The 17,319-nt window shown below is 51.8% G+C and overlaps 1 protein-coding gene across 4 annotated transcripts in view; it reads left to right on the top strand.

Moving 5' to 3' along the window:
* The window catches only part of Ano1 (anoctamin 1), a 92,447-nt gene that overhangs the window by 38,050 nt on the left and 37,078 nt on the right, over nt 1–17,319 (top strand). For all 4 annotated transcript variants that reach the window (XM_055614721.1, XM_055614720.1, XM_055614719.1 and 1 more), the window contains 3 exons: nt 1,559–1,623; nt 2,975–3,109; nt 6,485–6,645. In XM_055614721.1, coding sequence (XP_055470696.1) covers nt 1,559–1,623; nt 2,975–3,109; nt 6,485–6,645 — 361 coding nt within the window. The remainder of the gene's footprint in view (nt 1–1,558; nt 1,624–2,974; nt 3,110–6,484; nt 6,646–17,319) is intronic.

Raw genomic sequence — 17,319 nt, 5'->3', positions numbered from 1 at the left:
ACTTTCTCCTGAAAGGTCCCACATTCTAGTAGTCACATGGGAGTCAGGGAGTCCATACATCCAGTCCATAAGAATGTCTAGGGTGATGTTTTCATGCACAACCACACCCAAGCATAGAGAACCATCCCACCCTGATTTTTAGATCTGAATGTTAAAGCAGAAATGGATCAGTTGGTAAAGTACATCTCTCATAAGCAGAAGGACCTGAATTTGATCCTCAGAACTGTGTGAAAAATAAATCAACGTGGTGACTTTCAAAGGAAAACAGGAGGGGTCCTGGGGTGCTGTGGACAGCCAGCCTAGTCTAACTGGTGAGCTCTAGGCTAAGGAAAAATCAAAGGAGGTGGATGGCCTACCTGAGGATGACACCGAAGGCTGTCATCAGGCCTCCAGCATACACAGCTACGTACCTACATCTGCATACACAAACCTGTACAAGCACGCATGCACACACACACGGGGGAGGGGGACTGAAACATTTAAATAAATAAATGTAGTTGAAAGGTACAGAAAGAAGACACATCACAAGCAACCAAGTAAGAGGCAGAGACCCATGGGAGTCCACACAGCCATCCCTACCCAGTCTCCTCCCTTCTACTATCCTGATGCCAACAGAAAAAGGATGACTGAGGACCAGACAGTCCTGTCCCGCAGAAGACTGGCAGAAGAGCTCTAGCCTGGGACCCCCTTGGGAAGCATGTGGGACCAAGCCCATTACCTGTTAGTTCCTTGCCAGGCTAGGCATGGAGGGTGTGTGCCAAGGAGGGTCTCTGGGCCCTCTTACCACCCAGTCCATACACAGTAGCAATGACAGTACGCAAATAACTATTCTAGGGTTTGGGCCACTCTGTGCCATCATGAGCCACCCTGAAGCTGGACAGTGTGACGTAGGATCTGGGTGTGAAGCAAAGTTAGTAATGTGTGACCCGTTTACACACTTGGGGTTGTTTTAACCAGTAGTTTCCCCTCTCCCCCATAGTGTGTGTGTGTGTGTGTGTGTGTGTGTGTGTGTGTGTGTGTGTACATGTGTTGAGGTCAGAAGGTAACCTCTCTTCTACCATGTCCTGGGGATTGAATTCAGGGTTGCCAAGCTTGGTGGCAAGCTCCTTTGCGTGCTGGGCTGACTGGCTGGCCCTGGTCTCTTTTCTGTTGTGACAGGTGTTAAGCCTGTCTCCAGAGATGAACTTTGTGCTGTCTCTGTATGCCAGGAGATTTTCTTTCAATTTTACCATCCGTGTCTCTCAGCTTGAACATTAGTAGTTTGACACACTCTGGATAATAAACAATCTGGTATCTGATCCGGGGGACCTCTTGATGTCAGATGTCATAGATGAATTCCCAGTCCCGTCATGAAAAGCTTAAGAGTCCACAACCTTCTAGAAGGATCTTTCCCACTCCAACCCGAACCCAGAATGCCAACTCCCTCCCTGGCATTCCCCAAGCATTTGTCGAACAAATGAATGATGGAGAGGCTGGCTGAAACCCTGAAGCTCTTCCAGGGCTCAGTGCCAGTGTGTGGCCCTCTGCCAACTCCTTTCCCGTCCCTTCCTCTCTCCAGCTCCTGTATGAGGAATGGGCAAGCTACGGGGTCTTCTACAAGTACCAGCCCATTGACCTGGTCAGGTGAGTGGGGGCACCTGGCCTCTTAGGCAGTGGCTGAGGAAAGCAAGACTCAAGGCCACACCAGCATGGCAAAGTCCACGGGCATGTCGTGTCAACTGTCCCAAATATTCAGCCACCTGGGAACCTGTTTGTACTTGAAGGCTGTGTGGGCCACTGGGTCTCCCTGAAGCAAGGCAGCTCAGGCAGGGTTGGGGACACTGTCTAGTCATGTCTCCTGGAGGACTGCTGTTTGGCCATGCCTACCCACTGACTATTCTTGAGCCCTCCTCAGCCTGGCCAGCAGGGCAGCTGCTGAGATCACCAGCTTTGGTATGGTGTCAAGCAGAAGTAGTGTCTGCTTCAGTGAGTGAGAATTTGCAAGCAGGTCCGAGAGGACCTCTGGGACAGCCCAAGAGGCCAAGAGGGCGGGCAACTCCATGTCCTATGGGGGCTTGTAAATGAGAGTGTGCATGGTGACAAGAAATGTCAGCCAGGGAGGGCCAGCAGACTCTATGACAGGGGCCAGGGGAGGATTGGTTTACTTAATGCCTCTGAGCAAGTTTCATTTGTTGCATACACTGAATGGGGGGTTGGAATGGAATCCATAGCCATGGGGGCACATCTGGACCACCAGGAAAGGCTTCAGAGACAGAAGTGCGCCCTTCCCCCGACCACGGAGAGGCGGAGTCCAACCTGGTGACACAGGTGTGATCTAGAACTTGGGCGACTGAGGCAGGAAAAGATGAGGTGTTTAAAGCCAACCTGGGCTATATGATGAGGTCAAAGCCAGCCTGAGCTATAGAGAAAATCCCAGTCTTCAAAAGAGAGGGAAGGATGGAGGTTCAGCTCAGCTAGCAGAGTGCCTTCCTAGGACGCCTGTAGACCTCGGTTCCATGCTCAGCACAGTGTAAGCCGGGCATGGCAATGCAACCTGGAGCCCCAGTACATGGAAGGTAAACAGAAGAGAACCACAAGTTCAAGGTCATCCTCAGCTGTAGCATGAGCTTGAGGCCAGCCTTGGCTACCAGAGAGGTGAAGAAGGGGAGAGGTAGGAAGACAGAGAGAGAGAATAAATGTGCTCAGGGTTATAGTTTAGTGGTAGAACACTTGCCTAGCATGTGTGAGGACCTTGGTTCAAACTTATTACTGAAAAAAAAAAGAAAGAAAAATGGGTAAGTAGGAGTATGTACAAAGAATAGAGAGCACCCCAAGTCTCATAACGTATCTTAGAGCCTCACTCTCCACCACTCAGGCAGGAGAAACAGTAGCCAGTTAGAGCTTTTCCTTGCTGGGGGGGGGGGGGGGGGGCGGGACACACATGATGTGTCCCGTGGTCTAAGATGTGAGCACATCCCTGTGTTTCTTGGCATAGGAAATACTTTGGCGAGAAGGTTGGCCTGTACTTCGCCTGGCTTGGAGCCTACACCCAGATGCTCATCCCCGCCTCGATTGTGGGTGTCATCGTCTTTCTCTACGGATGTGCCACGGTGGATGAAAACATCCCCAGGTAGGCAGCAGTCCCAGGCTGTATGGGAGATGAGCAATCCCGATACTCAGGGACACCCAGGTTCTGAGGCCACACGGAGGATCTGAACAGGCCCAACCCTGTGACCAGCTGCACGACCTCAGAAGTGTGCCTCTCTGACATGGGGCTGCAGATTGGAGCATCACCACTGCTTCTAATCAGTAGAGATCCCTGTGTCTGTCAGCCGGGGAAAAGGCAGGATCTTCTCAGACCAAAAAGATCCTATCTGGCCAATTTTCCTTCTGTGGTGCTTTCATTTTATGTGTATATGAGTGTTTCGTCCGCATGTATGTGTGCACACCAAGTGTGTGCAGTACTCACAGAGGCCAGAAGAGGGCAACAGATCTCCCTGGAGCTGGAGTCACAGAGGGTTGCGAGCTGTTGTCCCAGGGAGCTTGGGCTCTGGAAGATCAGTCAGTGCTCTTAAGCACCGAGCCATCTCTCCAGCCCCTCTCGTGATGTTTTAGTATGTGACTAAGATAGCCACGCCAGTTCCCTCAGTCCCAAGCTGAAGAAAGCTTGTCCCTACGTCTGCATGGATGTTGCAAGGCTTTATAACGCAAGGATAATGCAGCGCATGCTGGGATTTGCTGATGGGGCGGGTGAAAACGGCCGAGACTTGGAGGTTGTAAGGCTGGTTGTCAACTGCCAGAGCTCAAAGCTTGTGAGACACAGGAAGTGGAGCGGGGGTGTTTCCATGATGTCCCTGAGTAGAGGGCGCTCTGCCAGCTCAGAGTGTGGACTCCTAACAGAGAGCACCAAGGTTTTTAACTCTGGCAGCTCAGCCTCCTTCAGTCACATGGTCAGTAAGGCAAGCAGTGATCATCTAGGGGCAAAGCCAATGCCCAGGCCTGTCCGACCCCGGCCTTCTGCCCCAGTTGACCTCACACGGCAGCCAGAGGCATGTAGTGCCCCCTGGAGCCCATCGGGTCAGGGGAGTGGTGGCCAGTGGTGAACCACCCTGTGCACCCTGCCCCACCAACCCTCGCTAAGTACTGGACCTTCAGGCTGTGTTTCTTGACTTTGGCAGAGTTTAAGGCCCCCAGAAAAAGGGCTTTTGTTTGGCTGCTGGCATTTTTATTGGAAGCTGAGGCTGGCGGGAAGGACAAGCCATAGAGACGCATGGGTGGGCAGGCAGGCAGACGGGTAGAACTGTGCCTTGGCACTCCCTGTGCTGGAGGCCACTCCTCAGGCCCTCTCGCCTTGCCCAGTCCTAAGCCAAGCAGACAGCACGGCCCTGGGACACAGGCTGACCCAGCAGGAACAGCCTTCCATCCACCAATTTCTAGGGAGAGGGGCCAGTCACAACTGAGGTCATGCTGCCTGACCGTCTGTGTCGGTGAGAGGAGAGACATGGGCCCTGAAGGACCAGGTCCTGGGCATCTGATAAAATTGTACTAATTTAATGCCCCAGGAGGATGGCGACAGCTGTTGCCACCTTAGAGCTAAGTTGCACCAGCCCTTGAATGGGCCCCAAATTCTGGTCTATCTTACTTCACCTTCCCAGCAACTCAACAGCATGGTGTCCCTCATAATTCAGCTCATCTAGGAAGACTGGGATACTGAGGCAGCAGGACTCAACACCCTTCCTAAGACTACACACACACACACACACACACACACACACACACACACACATACACACCAGAGCCAAGACTTGAACTTAGAACCTCAGACTCATAGCAAATGGCTCCTCTCTCCTCGGGTGCCCACCCCTCTCCCACATGTGCACGTGTTCATCACATCTCCCCAGATACTCCAAAACCACTGCCTTGGTTGCCGTTAGCCTGTCCTTATCTGCACGTCTGTGGCGAGTGACCAGTACCCCTGATGCACAAAATGAGATTGGAGCTGGTGTCCTCTGCCTTGGGCACCGGAGAGGGCTCCAAGAGAGCCAGCACAAGTATATACACAAACTCATGAGGATCCAGAAATCTGAAAAAGAAAAAAAAAAAAAAAAAGCAAAAATACTCACTTTAGCTTTCTCCCAATGGCCATCTGACCCCTGGGAATGAGCTCTGCAGCCTGAGCATCTATTTATAGATCAGGGTCTGGTCCAAGTTCGAAGGAAGGGGAATTCACGGCAGGCTGTGGCTAGAGGACAGCATTCTGGGCCTTCTCCTCATCTTCCGGAAATGTTGAGCCTGAAGCTAGAGGACTTGAGTGTGGTCACAGAGTACAGGACAGTGTAGAACACAGCCCAGAAGCCTGACCTCAGCAGGGGACCTGTGAACCTGAGAGCCAGTCCAAGCACAGGGCTATCATTCAGAGATCAGGGTTTAATTTCCACCATGCTGTGTGGCCCTAAGGAATTTACTTTTCTTCTGTGGGTTCCTGCGCCCCATCCGTGAAGTGCGATTGTAATGTGACAGCCCCCAGCGCCAGGCCAGATCAGAGGACACCAAGTAGGCTAGTGATGAGGCCCCAGTCCTCATCTTCTGCTGGTGTCTTGTAAATTCCCTGATGTGTTAGCACGAGTAGGGGAAGGCCCAGGTGCCCTGGTCTCACAGGTCCTCAACTCAACCAGGGCATTGCCTAGGAACCCAGCTGAGCCTGTGCGCTTCAATGACCAGGCCCTGCCATCCCTGGAGCCTTCTGTGTTTCTTGAGTGAACGCCTCAGGATGCTTGGGGACCTGGCAGCTTGGGGGCATGCTCCTTTGAGTCTAGCCACCCAAAGAGAGAAGTTCCTGGCACCCTTTCTCCTCTCTTTTAGCTGCCCAGTGTGCCCTGTGAGGGTCATGGCATGATGCCCAGTGCTACCAAAGAGTCACCCAGCCTGAGTGTGGCCACAGTGAGAGCCTCCTGGCTGCTGTTCACACCATCCTTCCCTTGGGCTTCGGAGCCTGACCATATTTTTTAAAACTGGTTTTTGTGCATGTAGCACAGCTTTGATGGGTCCTGGGGACAATAGGAAGGCTGCCTGGGGATCCTGGGCTATGGAGGTATCAGGAGTGTTGACCTTAGGTGTTACCAGCCAAAGGCTCACTCCAGTGGGGACACCCTGGTGCCCCTTTCTGCCCCAAGAAGAATGTGGACATGGGTGGGTGTTTTCAGACCTGGCAACATCAGGGTTCTGCTCAGGTGACGACCCAGGACTCTTCCCCAAAACCATGGGAGCTTAAGTTGAGGGTCTCAGATGGAGCCTAGGGCCCTGAAACTCATGGTCAGGCATGAGCCGCATGCCTGTGAACCTTGTGGCAGGGAGTGGGGAGGGTTGTCGAGGGACAGAGTGGCCTCAGTTAGCCAACATGCCCTGACTGTGACTACTGTGGCCACCCTCCATGGTCCCTGGAAAGCAGACTGGGACTTGAGGACTTGAGGCCACCTGGGAAGCTGAGGCCACCTCTGTCTTGCAGCATGGAGATGTGTGACCAGAGACACAACATCACCATGTGTCCTCTGTGTGACAAGACCTGCAGCTACTGGAAAATGAGCTCAGCCTGTGCCACGGCCCGCGCCAGTCACCTCTTTGACAACCCCGCCACCGTCTTCTTCTCTGTGTTTATGGCCCTCTGGGGTAAGTGGAGCCTTCGATTCAGGCCACCCACATGGCAAGGACGGGAAGACTCTCTTCTGACTTTGAGTCCGATGGTCCACAGGTCTGTATCCCGAGCATGAAGTGTGCCTTAGTGGCCACAGGTCTGCACTGTGTCTAAAATGAGCAAGGCTCTTCTAACCTGGCTGAGAGGTGTCAGCATAGCCAGGGCTCTGAGAGAGCCTGCTGTAGACTGTCACCCAGGGGGTCATGAGTTGTCTGAGGCCACCCATCTCTGCACAACAATGGCCAAATGAAACCACAGTCCTCAAGCCTGAGACTGATCAGAGACAACTGGCTGTTCACCACAGAGACTATAATCCCAACAGCCAGACTTCAACTTTGGAGACCAGCAAGGCTGGGAAGTGTGGCTGTTGGGTGTCTGGAGATGATGATAATGATGACGATGGTGGTAGTGGTGGTGGTGGTGATGTGACTGATGATGGTGCTGGTGTGGGTGGGCGCACATGCGTGCTCATGTACGTGAAGGCTAGAAGACAGCCTCACGTATTGCTCTTCAGGAGCTGTCTGCTGTCCTTGGGGGGGGGGGGGGGGTTGTTTGATTTTGTGTTACACCTTATTCGTTTATTTTTGTATGTGTGCAGAGGGGTGCACAGGAGCCATGGCATGTGTGTGGAGGTCAGAGGACAATATTTAGTAACTGGTTCTCTCCTTCCACCGTATGGGTCCCAAGGGTCACGTGAATTGTCAGGTTTGGTGGCAAGTACCTTTGCCCAGGGAGCCACCTCACCAGCCCCAGCTTGTGGTTTTGGAGACAATGTCTCTTACTGACCTGGCACTCAGCAAGTAATGCCAGACCAGCTGGCATTCCAGGAAATTCTGGGGAATACTCCTGTCTCTGCCTCCTAGGCACTTAGATTACAAGTATGTGCCACAACACCCAGGTTTTATATGGGTGGAGAGACTAAGCTCAGGTCCTTGTGCCTACACAGCAAAATCTTTGCCCCAAGCGAGCTCCCTAGCGTCCCATAGATGATTCTGACAGCAAGTGAGACAGGGCCCTTCCTTGTAAGCAGGATATTGCACAGTCTTGACAGCAGGGGATATGCCACACAGGGGCAGCTGGTTCCCACACTGGCTGCAGGTTCTGAGTATACACCTCCAGGGATCCCAGCTGATGGGAAAAGGTATGAGAAGGAAGGGCCCGGCCACTTGGTGGAGGTTACGCAAGAGGGCTGCCTGGAAGAGGTGGAAAGCTCTTGGGTTGACCTATGATAACCTTATAGGTGGCATTTGAGTCAGAGTGGTCTCGCTTTACCCACTCAGGACTCAACTGGCTGACTGGTTGCAGGGCAGGAACAAGAGCCAGGACAGCCTTGGCTGTGGGAAGCCGTAATAGACCAATAGGCTGATGATTTTGGGTAATTCTGGGTCCCTTCCCTGTCTATGCGGCCTTGGCCTGTGATTTTCCTTACTAACAGGAAAAAGCTCTCAAAGATGTACCAGAGAACCTCCCAGTCACCTGGATCTCATACAGCCCACAGTCTCCTGTCTGCCTACAGGTCCCAGTCCGAGCATCGCTCCTTGGTGTCCATGTCCTGCAGCAGCAGCAGCTCAGGCTCAGACTGGCCTACACGGCTGGGAGGCAGTCATACAGCAGGGCTATACACAGCAGTGAAGACATGCAATGGGTGAGAGTAGGGGGCCTGGTAGATTTTCCAGTCCGCCTCTGAAGCTCAGCTTCCTCATCTCTGTAAGCAGGGAATATGATCAGAGGAGGCAGGCCACAGGCACAGTGTCCGCCCATGTTCCATGAAGAGCTGGCCTTCCATGAATGGTTGCTGTCACTTGACACTGGAATATTGAGGGGTGGGAGAGGACTCAAAAAAACGCCTATGGAAGCATCCACAGAATGGGGCTTGGGAGACAGCTCGGTAGGTAAGAGCTTCTGCTGTGCAAGTTTGAGGATCTCTGAGTTCAAATCCCCAGCATCCCTGTTTAAAAAAAAAAAAAAATGATCATGACTGTGTGTGTGTGTATAGCCCCAGAACTTTGGGGGCAGTGGCTTGTGGGCTGCCAGAGTCTCTTGAGAGACCTATCAGTCAGTATCTAAAGGGTGCTGCCAAGTATTCATCACCTCAGAAACCACAAGAAGCAAGCCCAGATGTGTTCAGTGCTCTTAAGACTTAACAACGAGAATTCTAAGGAAACCGTATGTGCAAAGGCCCTGGGGGTGAGGTACAGGACACTGAAGGAGCCTGCTGCTGCAGGAAACGGGTGGGAGCGTGTCAAAGGGATCTTAGAGAGGCCAGCAGAGACCTGCCCCAAAGAACTTCATGTTCTTGCTAGGAGGAACCAGAAGCCAACACTGGGTCATGGTGTCATAGATGTTTTCCCATCTTACACTTGAGTCAGAGGCCATAAATGACAGAGAAAGTCTGACAGTGATAGGTCAGGAGGGACTCAACTGCACTGGAGGACAGTGGCCAGGGCATTCTCTGAGATGAATGTCAGACCTACAGGGGACCAGGATCCACCACGTTCCATGGGGTGCCCTGCTGCCCACCTCGGGAGGGTGTGCCTCGAGGTTGTGTGTGATAAGAGGTCTGTCCCTAGAGAATTCTAGGAAGAATGGTAGGAGGGGAGCATCTGGAGCCTCGGCCCCCTTTAAAGCTGGAGCAGCAGCCTCCAGGGGGAGGCTCCCCTAGGAGGAAGGAAGCCTCCACTGGAGAGGAGGTGTTTGTGTGACCCCACACTTCATTTGAGCTTAATCATTCCTGAGATCTCGAGAGACAGGGGCTTGGCTGCAGCCCAGATATGGAAGTCACAGCCTGCCACAGCACACGCTGGATTTGTTCATTTGCTGGTTTGTTTGGGGGTTTGGGGGTGGGCTAGAGTTGGGAGCGGAGCCTCCTGCAGCCAGTTTGATAAAGGCTGAGCTTTCGATCTATCAGTGAGCTGGGCCCCAGCCCTGAAGGGTCCCCACCCAGGTTCCACCCAAATGGCCTTACCTTGAGAATGAGAAGTGTTCACTAACAGTGAATGAAGTTCCTGTCACAGGTAGTGGATTAACTCTCCCATGTGCACAAAGCCATCCATCTTCCCTGCAGCACCTGCCCTGCCCCGTTCCAGAGAAGGCAGCACATGGTGTCTTTCTTTTTTCTTTTTCTTATTTTGATTTTTTTTTTTTAAATACTGGGTTTCATGAAGCTCACACCTAGCTTCAGACTTGATGTATAGCCAATGATGACCTTGAATTCCACATCCTCTTGCTTCTGGTTCCTGCCTGTGAGGATCGGGGATGTGTGCTGTCATGGCCATACAGTCTGCATACTCTGACCACTGTCTCCCTATGCCATCTCTCGAACACTGCCCCTCATTCCTGCCCCCTTGCTGCTGCCCTAGGAGGGAGCACACCCTGCTCAGCTAGGGCAGCCCCACAGTGGCACCCCAGCACAAACACAGAACACGCTGTCAGATTAGTCACTTTGATCCAAGTTGATCTCTAGCTTACTGGCCTGGTGACATACATAGCAGCTCAGGGATTCGTCACAGCTGCCTCCAACAGCTATGTGGCAGTAGGAAGAGACTCATGTGTGTGTGTGTGTGTGTGTGTGTGTGTGTGTGTGTGTGTGTGTGTGCCTGTGTGTGCCTGTGTGTGCATGCACTTACCTGCCATGTTTTGGTGCCATCCCAGGGAAGATGTATAGAAAGGACACTCATACCTGTACTCCATGGGGCGGGGGCTGTTTGTCTGTTTTCCTCCCAGTGAGGATAGGACTTACCATTCCAGAATTTTTCAGGGAGCTTGCTAAAGGGGCACTTCTAGAGGTTGGGCATGGTGGCACACACCTTTAATCCCAGCACTCAGGAGGCAGAGGCAGGCAGATCTCTGAGTTTGAGGCCAGTCTGGGCTATAGAGTGAGTTTCAGGACAGCCAGGGCTACACTGGGAAACTCTGTCTGGAAGGGGAAAAAGAGAACATCTAGGGCTGTGGTGCAGCTCAGAGAGAGAGAGCCTGAGCTTACCCTTCATGAAGCCCTGGGTTTAATCCCCAGCACAAAAAACAAACAAACAAAAAACAAAACAAAACAAAAACCACCTGGACATCATGTCTGACCCATGTGCTGAACAAGTTTGGTAGGCTGCCTTGTACCTGCAGACATTTGCGGCTGTACTCTTTACTGAGGGCTCTGAAACACAGGAAGGCTAAGTAATTTGCTGGAGATCAGCTCTGCATCTGTCTGTCTGCCTGCCTGTCTTGTCTGTCTGCCTCTGAAGTACAAGTAAGGGCTCTGTTTACACCTTGACATTCAAACATCCTCCTAGCCCCTGCAAGGTGCCCTCCTGGAAAAGCAGATGTATGTGCTAAGCTGGTAGTGAGGGCACACAGGCAGGAGCTGCCCAGCGTAGCTCACAGTCTGGGAATGAGAGCCTTCTCATTAAATGTGTGCATATGGTAGGCAGCCAGTGAGCCACTCCACTGAACATCTACCTTTCCAGGACCTGTCAGGGTCTGAGCCTGGGCCCAGGTAGCTCTAGCCAGCCAGACTCAGCCACCATCATCAACAGACCAATTAAACAGCTAAGTAACAGTGAAACTCAGAGAGGAGAGTCATTCAGTGAGGCCACACTGGGTGGGACGAGGGACAAAGAGGACTAGTGACCCCCAAGTCCCTCTTTAGGATCCAGACATGAGGTTCAGGCTTAAGCAGAGGGCAGGAGGAGCGCATAGCTAAGCAGTCCTGGTCAAGGTGTGGTCCTGCCTGTCACTCACCCCTCACTGTCTCAGCTCCAGTCTCTCCTGCAAGGTGGTCTGACAAGTTCTCAGAGCTCTGTGAGGTCCCTGGGAAACAAGCTCCCCCTGTCTGGCACTAGGCTTCAGCCTTTCTCTTCCCCAGTATGGGACTCCTGGGAAAATTCCAATGCTTTGAGGTCCATTGTTTGAACAGTCTGATGGCCAAAGGGAGGGGCACAGGAATCTCTTCAGAATTGCTTTGCTCCAGGCAGGATGGTGGGAGTCTGTCAGCCTCCTCTCTCTGAGACCCTGTTCCTCTGCACCTGGAGAGGAGCAGCTAGAAGCTTTCATTTTCCTGAGGCTGGGGTCTCACCAGCATGTCTCCATTGTGTGCCTGTCCATCAAGAAGAAGAAAAGCAAGTGCTGGCTAACTCCACACCCACCCATCTGAAAGAAAGAAAAAAAAAAGGGGGGGGGGGGAAGCCAACCCCCTCCAGTGAGGCCTTGCTTCAGAGAAAGGAAGCTTATGTCGAAAGCAAAGAAGCCAGAGGGGCCCACAGGAGGGAGCTGTGGGAAGTAGTGAAAATACGGAGGAAACCCCATCCTGGGCCCTTTGCGTTAGCGGAGATCTCAAATCCCTCATCAATTACCTGTTCACTACCCTCTGAAGGATTAGTTCTCCCCAAATCCCTCCTTCCATTGAGGCCTTTTCCTGCACTCCAGCTGTTCCCAGCTCTGCACAATGGTGGGCCTGCCATACTGTTCCCCACAGGCTGCAGTGAGGAGGCTCCCAGAACTGCTGTTTTAATCTTCAAAACTGCTTTTTAATCTCCGCCTCACTGGCGTGGGCTCAGCAACCCTGGCTTCCGACGGCTCCTGCCTGCTATGTCTGACATCTTAAAACTCGGAATGAAATGTCACGTTGAGCAACTTTGAGCCCATTTAGCTATTTGCCACCATCAATTTTCTGACATTATAGAATAATCACAGGCCTTACTTGTCTGTCAGCCTCACACAGAACAAAGGACGGTGATTTCTGCCCGGTGGTAGGGTCTGGAGGCACTGCTGAATGGCATGTCAGATTTGAGCCCGAGATTTGATAGTGTTGTTTCAGCCTGGGCCCCATCACCGCAAGTTATAATGCGACTGTCTGCTGGGATCAAAAGGCCAGTCGTGGGTCCTGGGCTGAACTTCAGCGGTGAGTAGGTAGGGTCCCATGTAAAAATGCAGGGGTACCGTTGTCTGCGCTGAAGCCCCAGCAGTGGGGAGACCCAGACTCTATAGCTCCTGGCATACAGATGCACCCCCCCCTTTTCACTATGCCTTCACACAATAAGGATTTCTTCAGTCGGGGCACCAATCCTGTCCTCAAGGGTCCCAGTGCCCCCACTACCCACACCAGCACTTTGAGGGTGGTGACATAGAAATCCTAGATTTCCCACATAGAAATCTAGGATTTACATGAACAGAAGTCCATCAGGGAGCTAATGCATGAATGTCTAATTATGACACATACCATCATATGCTGGCACGCAGCTCAGCCGGTCTTTAAAAGTTTAAAAAGCTGGGGAGATGGAGATGGCCAGGTCGGCAGGGACACTTTTGTACAGCATGAGGACCTGACTTCAAATCCCCAGAGCCCGAGGAAAGATTTGCCGTAAATGTTTAGATGTTTTCATATTCGGGGCCACCAGAACAATTGCATCATCTCAGTCCCTGACCCGTGTCATGCTGACTGATACGCTAGGTGTCCTTCAGAGTGGCTGGATGGTAAGAGCAGGCCCCACCCGAGGACTGCTGGGAGCAGCCTGAGCTCCACAAGATGCACACCGAGCCCTTCTAGAGCTAGGGAAACTGAGGCTAGTGGAGGCCACTCACGTGCTGAGCTCACAGCCAGGTCTGATCCAGGCAGGTCCAGAGACTCACCACCCAGTGCTGGATCCTCCACGGGAAGACAATTGTGTAACGTACTGTAGCCAAAACAAATGCTTAAGGAAGCAGGACCGTGGCTCCGTGCTCTTCCAGCCCTGGCCTGCATCCTCCTAACTGCCGGTCTCTGTACTCCAAGCCAGGGTGGTGGCCCCGCTGTTTTGGACTCCATACATGGCTCAGGCCCTGTGTGCTGACATCTTCCTCTCCACAAGCCATGCTGACATCACAAGATCAGGGTCCAGGTCTCACCACTTATGGAGAAGAGCCGAGTGGACCCCTGCCCCAGTTTGTGTCTGTGAAGTGGGGTGTGTTTTCCCAGTTTCAGTGGCCCTGGGGATTGGGTAAAAGGGCGCCTGTGTGGGAGGCTGCTGTGTGCCTCAGCTGTTATGTGACAGCATGTATGGTGTGCGATGGCAACACTGGGGAAAGCGTCTGTCAGGATTCACTGTGGGAGAGTGGACCACAGGAGTACCCTAGGAAGATGAGTGGTCAGCTTCCCTCCGGCCCTTGCTCAGTCCACACGGAAGGGACTTTCTCCATTGATCTGATGCCCAGCATTGAGGTCTGACCCTGCCTCTGTCTGAGCCTCCCTGATCCCTTCCTGCAGCCTCATCTGAGCATAGTCTCACCTCTGCTCCATCTCAGTATAATGCCTGCAGCCTGGCTGATAGTGTGTCTGTGGCCTGTGGCCAACTGCAGGAGGCCGAGCCCCAGCCTCCTCCTAGTACCAGCTCTGGCCTCTGACTCATATGAAAGAAACAGGCAATTTCCACTTTGATATTAAACGTTTACTTCTCACCACAGTTGAGGATGGTTGGGTCTTGGTCAGCCTGGATCCCAGCAGGTTAGAACCCTCACACCTCCCTTTAAACAAGCAAAGAGCATTCCAGAACCAGCTGTGCGAGCTTAGGCAAATTACTTAACCACTCTGCTTCTCTGTTTCTGCCTGCAAAGAGGATGTGTTCAGCATGGTATGATGGTGCATATCTTTAACCCCGGCACTTGGGAGGCAGACGCAGGAGGAACTCTGTAAGGTCAAGGCCAGCCTGCTCTACATAAGTGAGTTCTAGGCCAGCCAGAGCTGCATAGAGAGACCTTGGGGGAGACAGAGACAGAGAAACAGAGAGAGAGCTTGAATACTTGGACATATAAAATATGGCTATGATTGTTTTTCCCTTAAGGAAATCCAGTATCTGTCAGCATTATTCTGGTATGATAACTGAGCACAGACCCTAAAGGTCAGCCAGAATCAGTTCAGAATCCTCTTCCGAGCTTGCCCTGGGACACAGTGTGATGCCTCCCAAGCCTCAGTGCCCTGTTTTTTTTTTTGTTTTGTTTTGTTTTGTTTTGGGGCTCATTTCTTGTGTTTCTGATGCTCATAGACATGAGGTTAGCCAGCCTCCACTCTACTGCCAGTCAGCAACTGCAGCCAGCAGGTCAGGGAACTGGATGTAGAGAGGAGGAGACTGGGGGTGGCAGAGAGGAGCCCAGCCATTTCATGCTGCCTGAGATCTTGGTGTGTTGCCATGTCAGACAAAGCCCATGACACAAACACTATAAGAAGCAGGGACATAAGGAACAGGTAGAGGTGTGCCTGACCCTGGCCTCTGTCATGGTACCATGCCCCAGGGTAGAGGCATCTTTATTCTGGGGCCTGGTTCCTCCCACAGACTCAGAAAGCAAGGTTCTTGTCCCCCTGGTACATCCGCATGAGCAGGGAAGGGTTTTACAGAATCCTTCTAGAGTCCAGAAGGAGGTTTGGGTGCTCCCAGCACTGAGGTTTCCAGGCCTCTTACACATCACTGTGCTGAGGAAATCGCAGTCCTGACTTCTGGCTCTCAGAATCAAATGACACAAAGATGTTGACAGCAATTAATCACCCACTTGTCATGGAACACCAGACCTGTTCCAGGACCCAGAAGGCACCCATACTCCCCAGCCCTTCTCTGCTCCTGGCTTCTGATGGCCTCTCTAAAGCCTCCATTCCTCTGCTTGTGTTTCTCGTCACGGTCTCCTGGTCCCATCAGGAGAGTTTCACTTCCTTATGTCCGACTAAGACAGCTGTATGTACCCAGCACTTGCTCAACATCCACCCATCCACTCATGCATACTTGGTGAGCGATTAGCTGCCCTGAACAGCACTGCCCTGTGCATGCATTTGGGGATCTTCCCTCAGGGCTGTCACTGTCCTGGCATAGACAGCTGGTAGGGGGATGGGCTGATGATGTAGTAGCCCTGGCCCTTGGTTTCTGAGGCCCCTTGTGCTTTGAACAGATTGTGAATTCCTCTCCCACCAGATGTAAGCAAACATTTCCCTCTCTTTGTGACTTAACATTTGTCTCTCTCTCTTATTTCTTTTGGTGGCATTTGTTTTGACTGTGATAAGGGACGATTTTGCTTTTTGTTTTGTTCTGTGTTTATGTATCTTGTTTCGCTCATTGTGGTTGTGGGTTTTGGTCCTCTTGGTGACGAGCGAGGCTAGCCCATCTATAAACCTGTAGCTCATTTGCATGTCTCCTTTTGAGAATTTTCTTCACATCCTTTGCCCATTTGGTTTGGGTTGGTTTGGGTTTTTTGGTTAATTAATTCATTCATTTTCGTGCATGTGTGTACTGTGCACTTGTGTGAATTATGTGTGCTGTGTACATGTGTGAGCCTTTGGAGCAGAAGAGGAATTACAGATGGCAGTGAGGCGTCATATGGGCACTGGGAACCAAATCCAGGTCCTCTGTGAGAGCAGAAAGAGCTCTCCATCTCTGGCTCCCAGGTTTTGTTTGTTTTACTTTTGTGTATGTGTGTGTACTGCTGTTGTTGTTATTGTTGTTTTCTTTTTTTGAGACAAGAACTCACACTGAAGCACAAGTTGTCCTAAAATTCATGGTGAACCACCTGCCTCAACCTTGCAAGTACTGGAATGACAGGCAAGAGTCATCCTGCCTGTCTACCCCCTTCAGGCTCACTAGCCCAGGCTGGCCTCAAACTCACTGTATAGACAAGGATGACCTGATTCTCCTTCCTCCACCTCAGGGGTACTGAGATCACAGGCATGCAGCACTGTACCCAGTTTGTGCAGTGCTGGGGACTGAATCTGGCTTGCTGAACGCTAAGCAAGCTCTCTACCAGCTCGGCTCCATCCCCAGCCCACAATTTGCCTATTTTCAACCAGGTTGAGGCAGCATCTAAAGTCACTGCAGATGATCAGCCTGCAGCCTGTACAGACTGACAGTCTGTCAGCCATCCCTTCACTCAGTGGTTTCTTTAACTTTGCGGAAATTCTTTGATTTGATGTGCCACCCCCCTCCGGTCTGTTTTTGGTTTTGTTGTTGGTTTGGTTTGGTTTTTTTCTTGCATTGACCTTTAAAGTCTTGCCCTCTAGTCCCTAGAAGTCCTTACCTAGAGGAATGTCCAGGCTGGTCTTTGAATACTATTCCACCCTGCCTTTCTGCTCCTTAGGTACTACATTTCCCAGGCTACCTTGGTTTCCCACTTCCTAGAAGACTCAGCTTTAAGTCTTCCCTAGAACTGGGATTCAGTTTACTTTTATTTTGTGTGAATGAATGTTTTGTCTGCACATATGTCTGTGCATCACATGTGTGCCTGGTGCCCACAGAGGCCAGAAGAGGGCGTCAGGTCCCCTGGAACTGGAGTTAAAGATGGTTGTGAGTTGACTTGTGGATGCTGGGAATCTAACCTTGGTCCTCTGCAAGAGCAATCAGTGCCCTTAGCCCCTGAGTCGTCTCTCCAGTGTGGCTTTGAAAGTGGTAAGAAAGAACATTCGGCTGTTTCTCCCTTTGTCCTGGTACAGCAGTGACTGTGGCTGTATCCTCATGGTTCTGACTTCCTCCAGGAAGACCCCACCAGGATTCCCATCTGGGGCATCTTATTTCTATCTTGATGTCCCCACTTGCTAGATGAGCAGTTTGTGGCCTGATTGAGCCTCAGTTTCCTCCTTAATAGAACAGTGGAAGTCAACTCTGGCCAATAACTAACCATAGGGTTTCACAGAGGCACCTTCTCTGCATGAC

Source organism: Psammomys obesus, unplaced genomic scaffold (genome assembly GCF_907164565.1).
Source record: "Psammomys obesus unplaced genomic scaffold, mPsaObe1.curated_primary_1811, whole genome shotgun sequence".
Taxonomy (NCBI): Eukaryota; Metazoa; Chordata; class Mammalia; order Rodentia; family Muridae; genus Psammomys; species Psammomys obesus.
The sequence above is the reverse complement of the archived record's forward strand: the minus strand, read 5'-3'. Positions and strand labels throughout refer to the sequence as shown.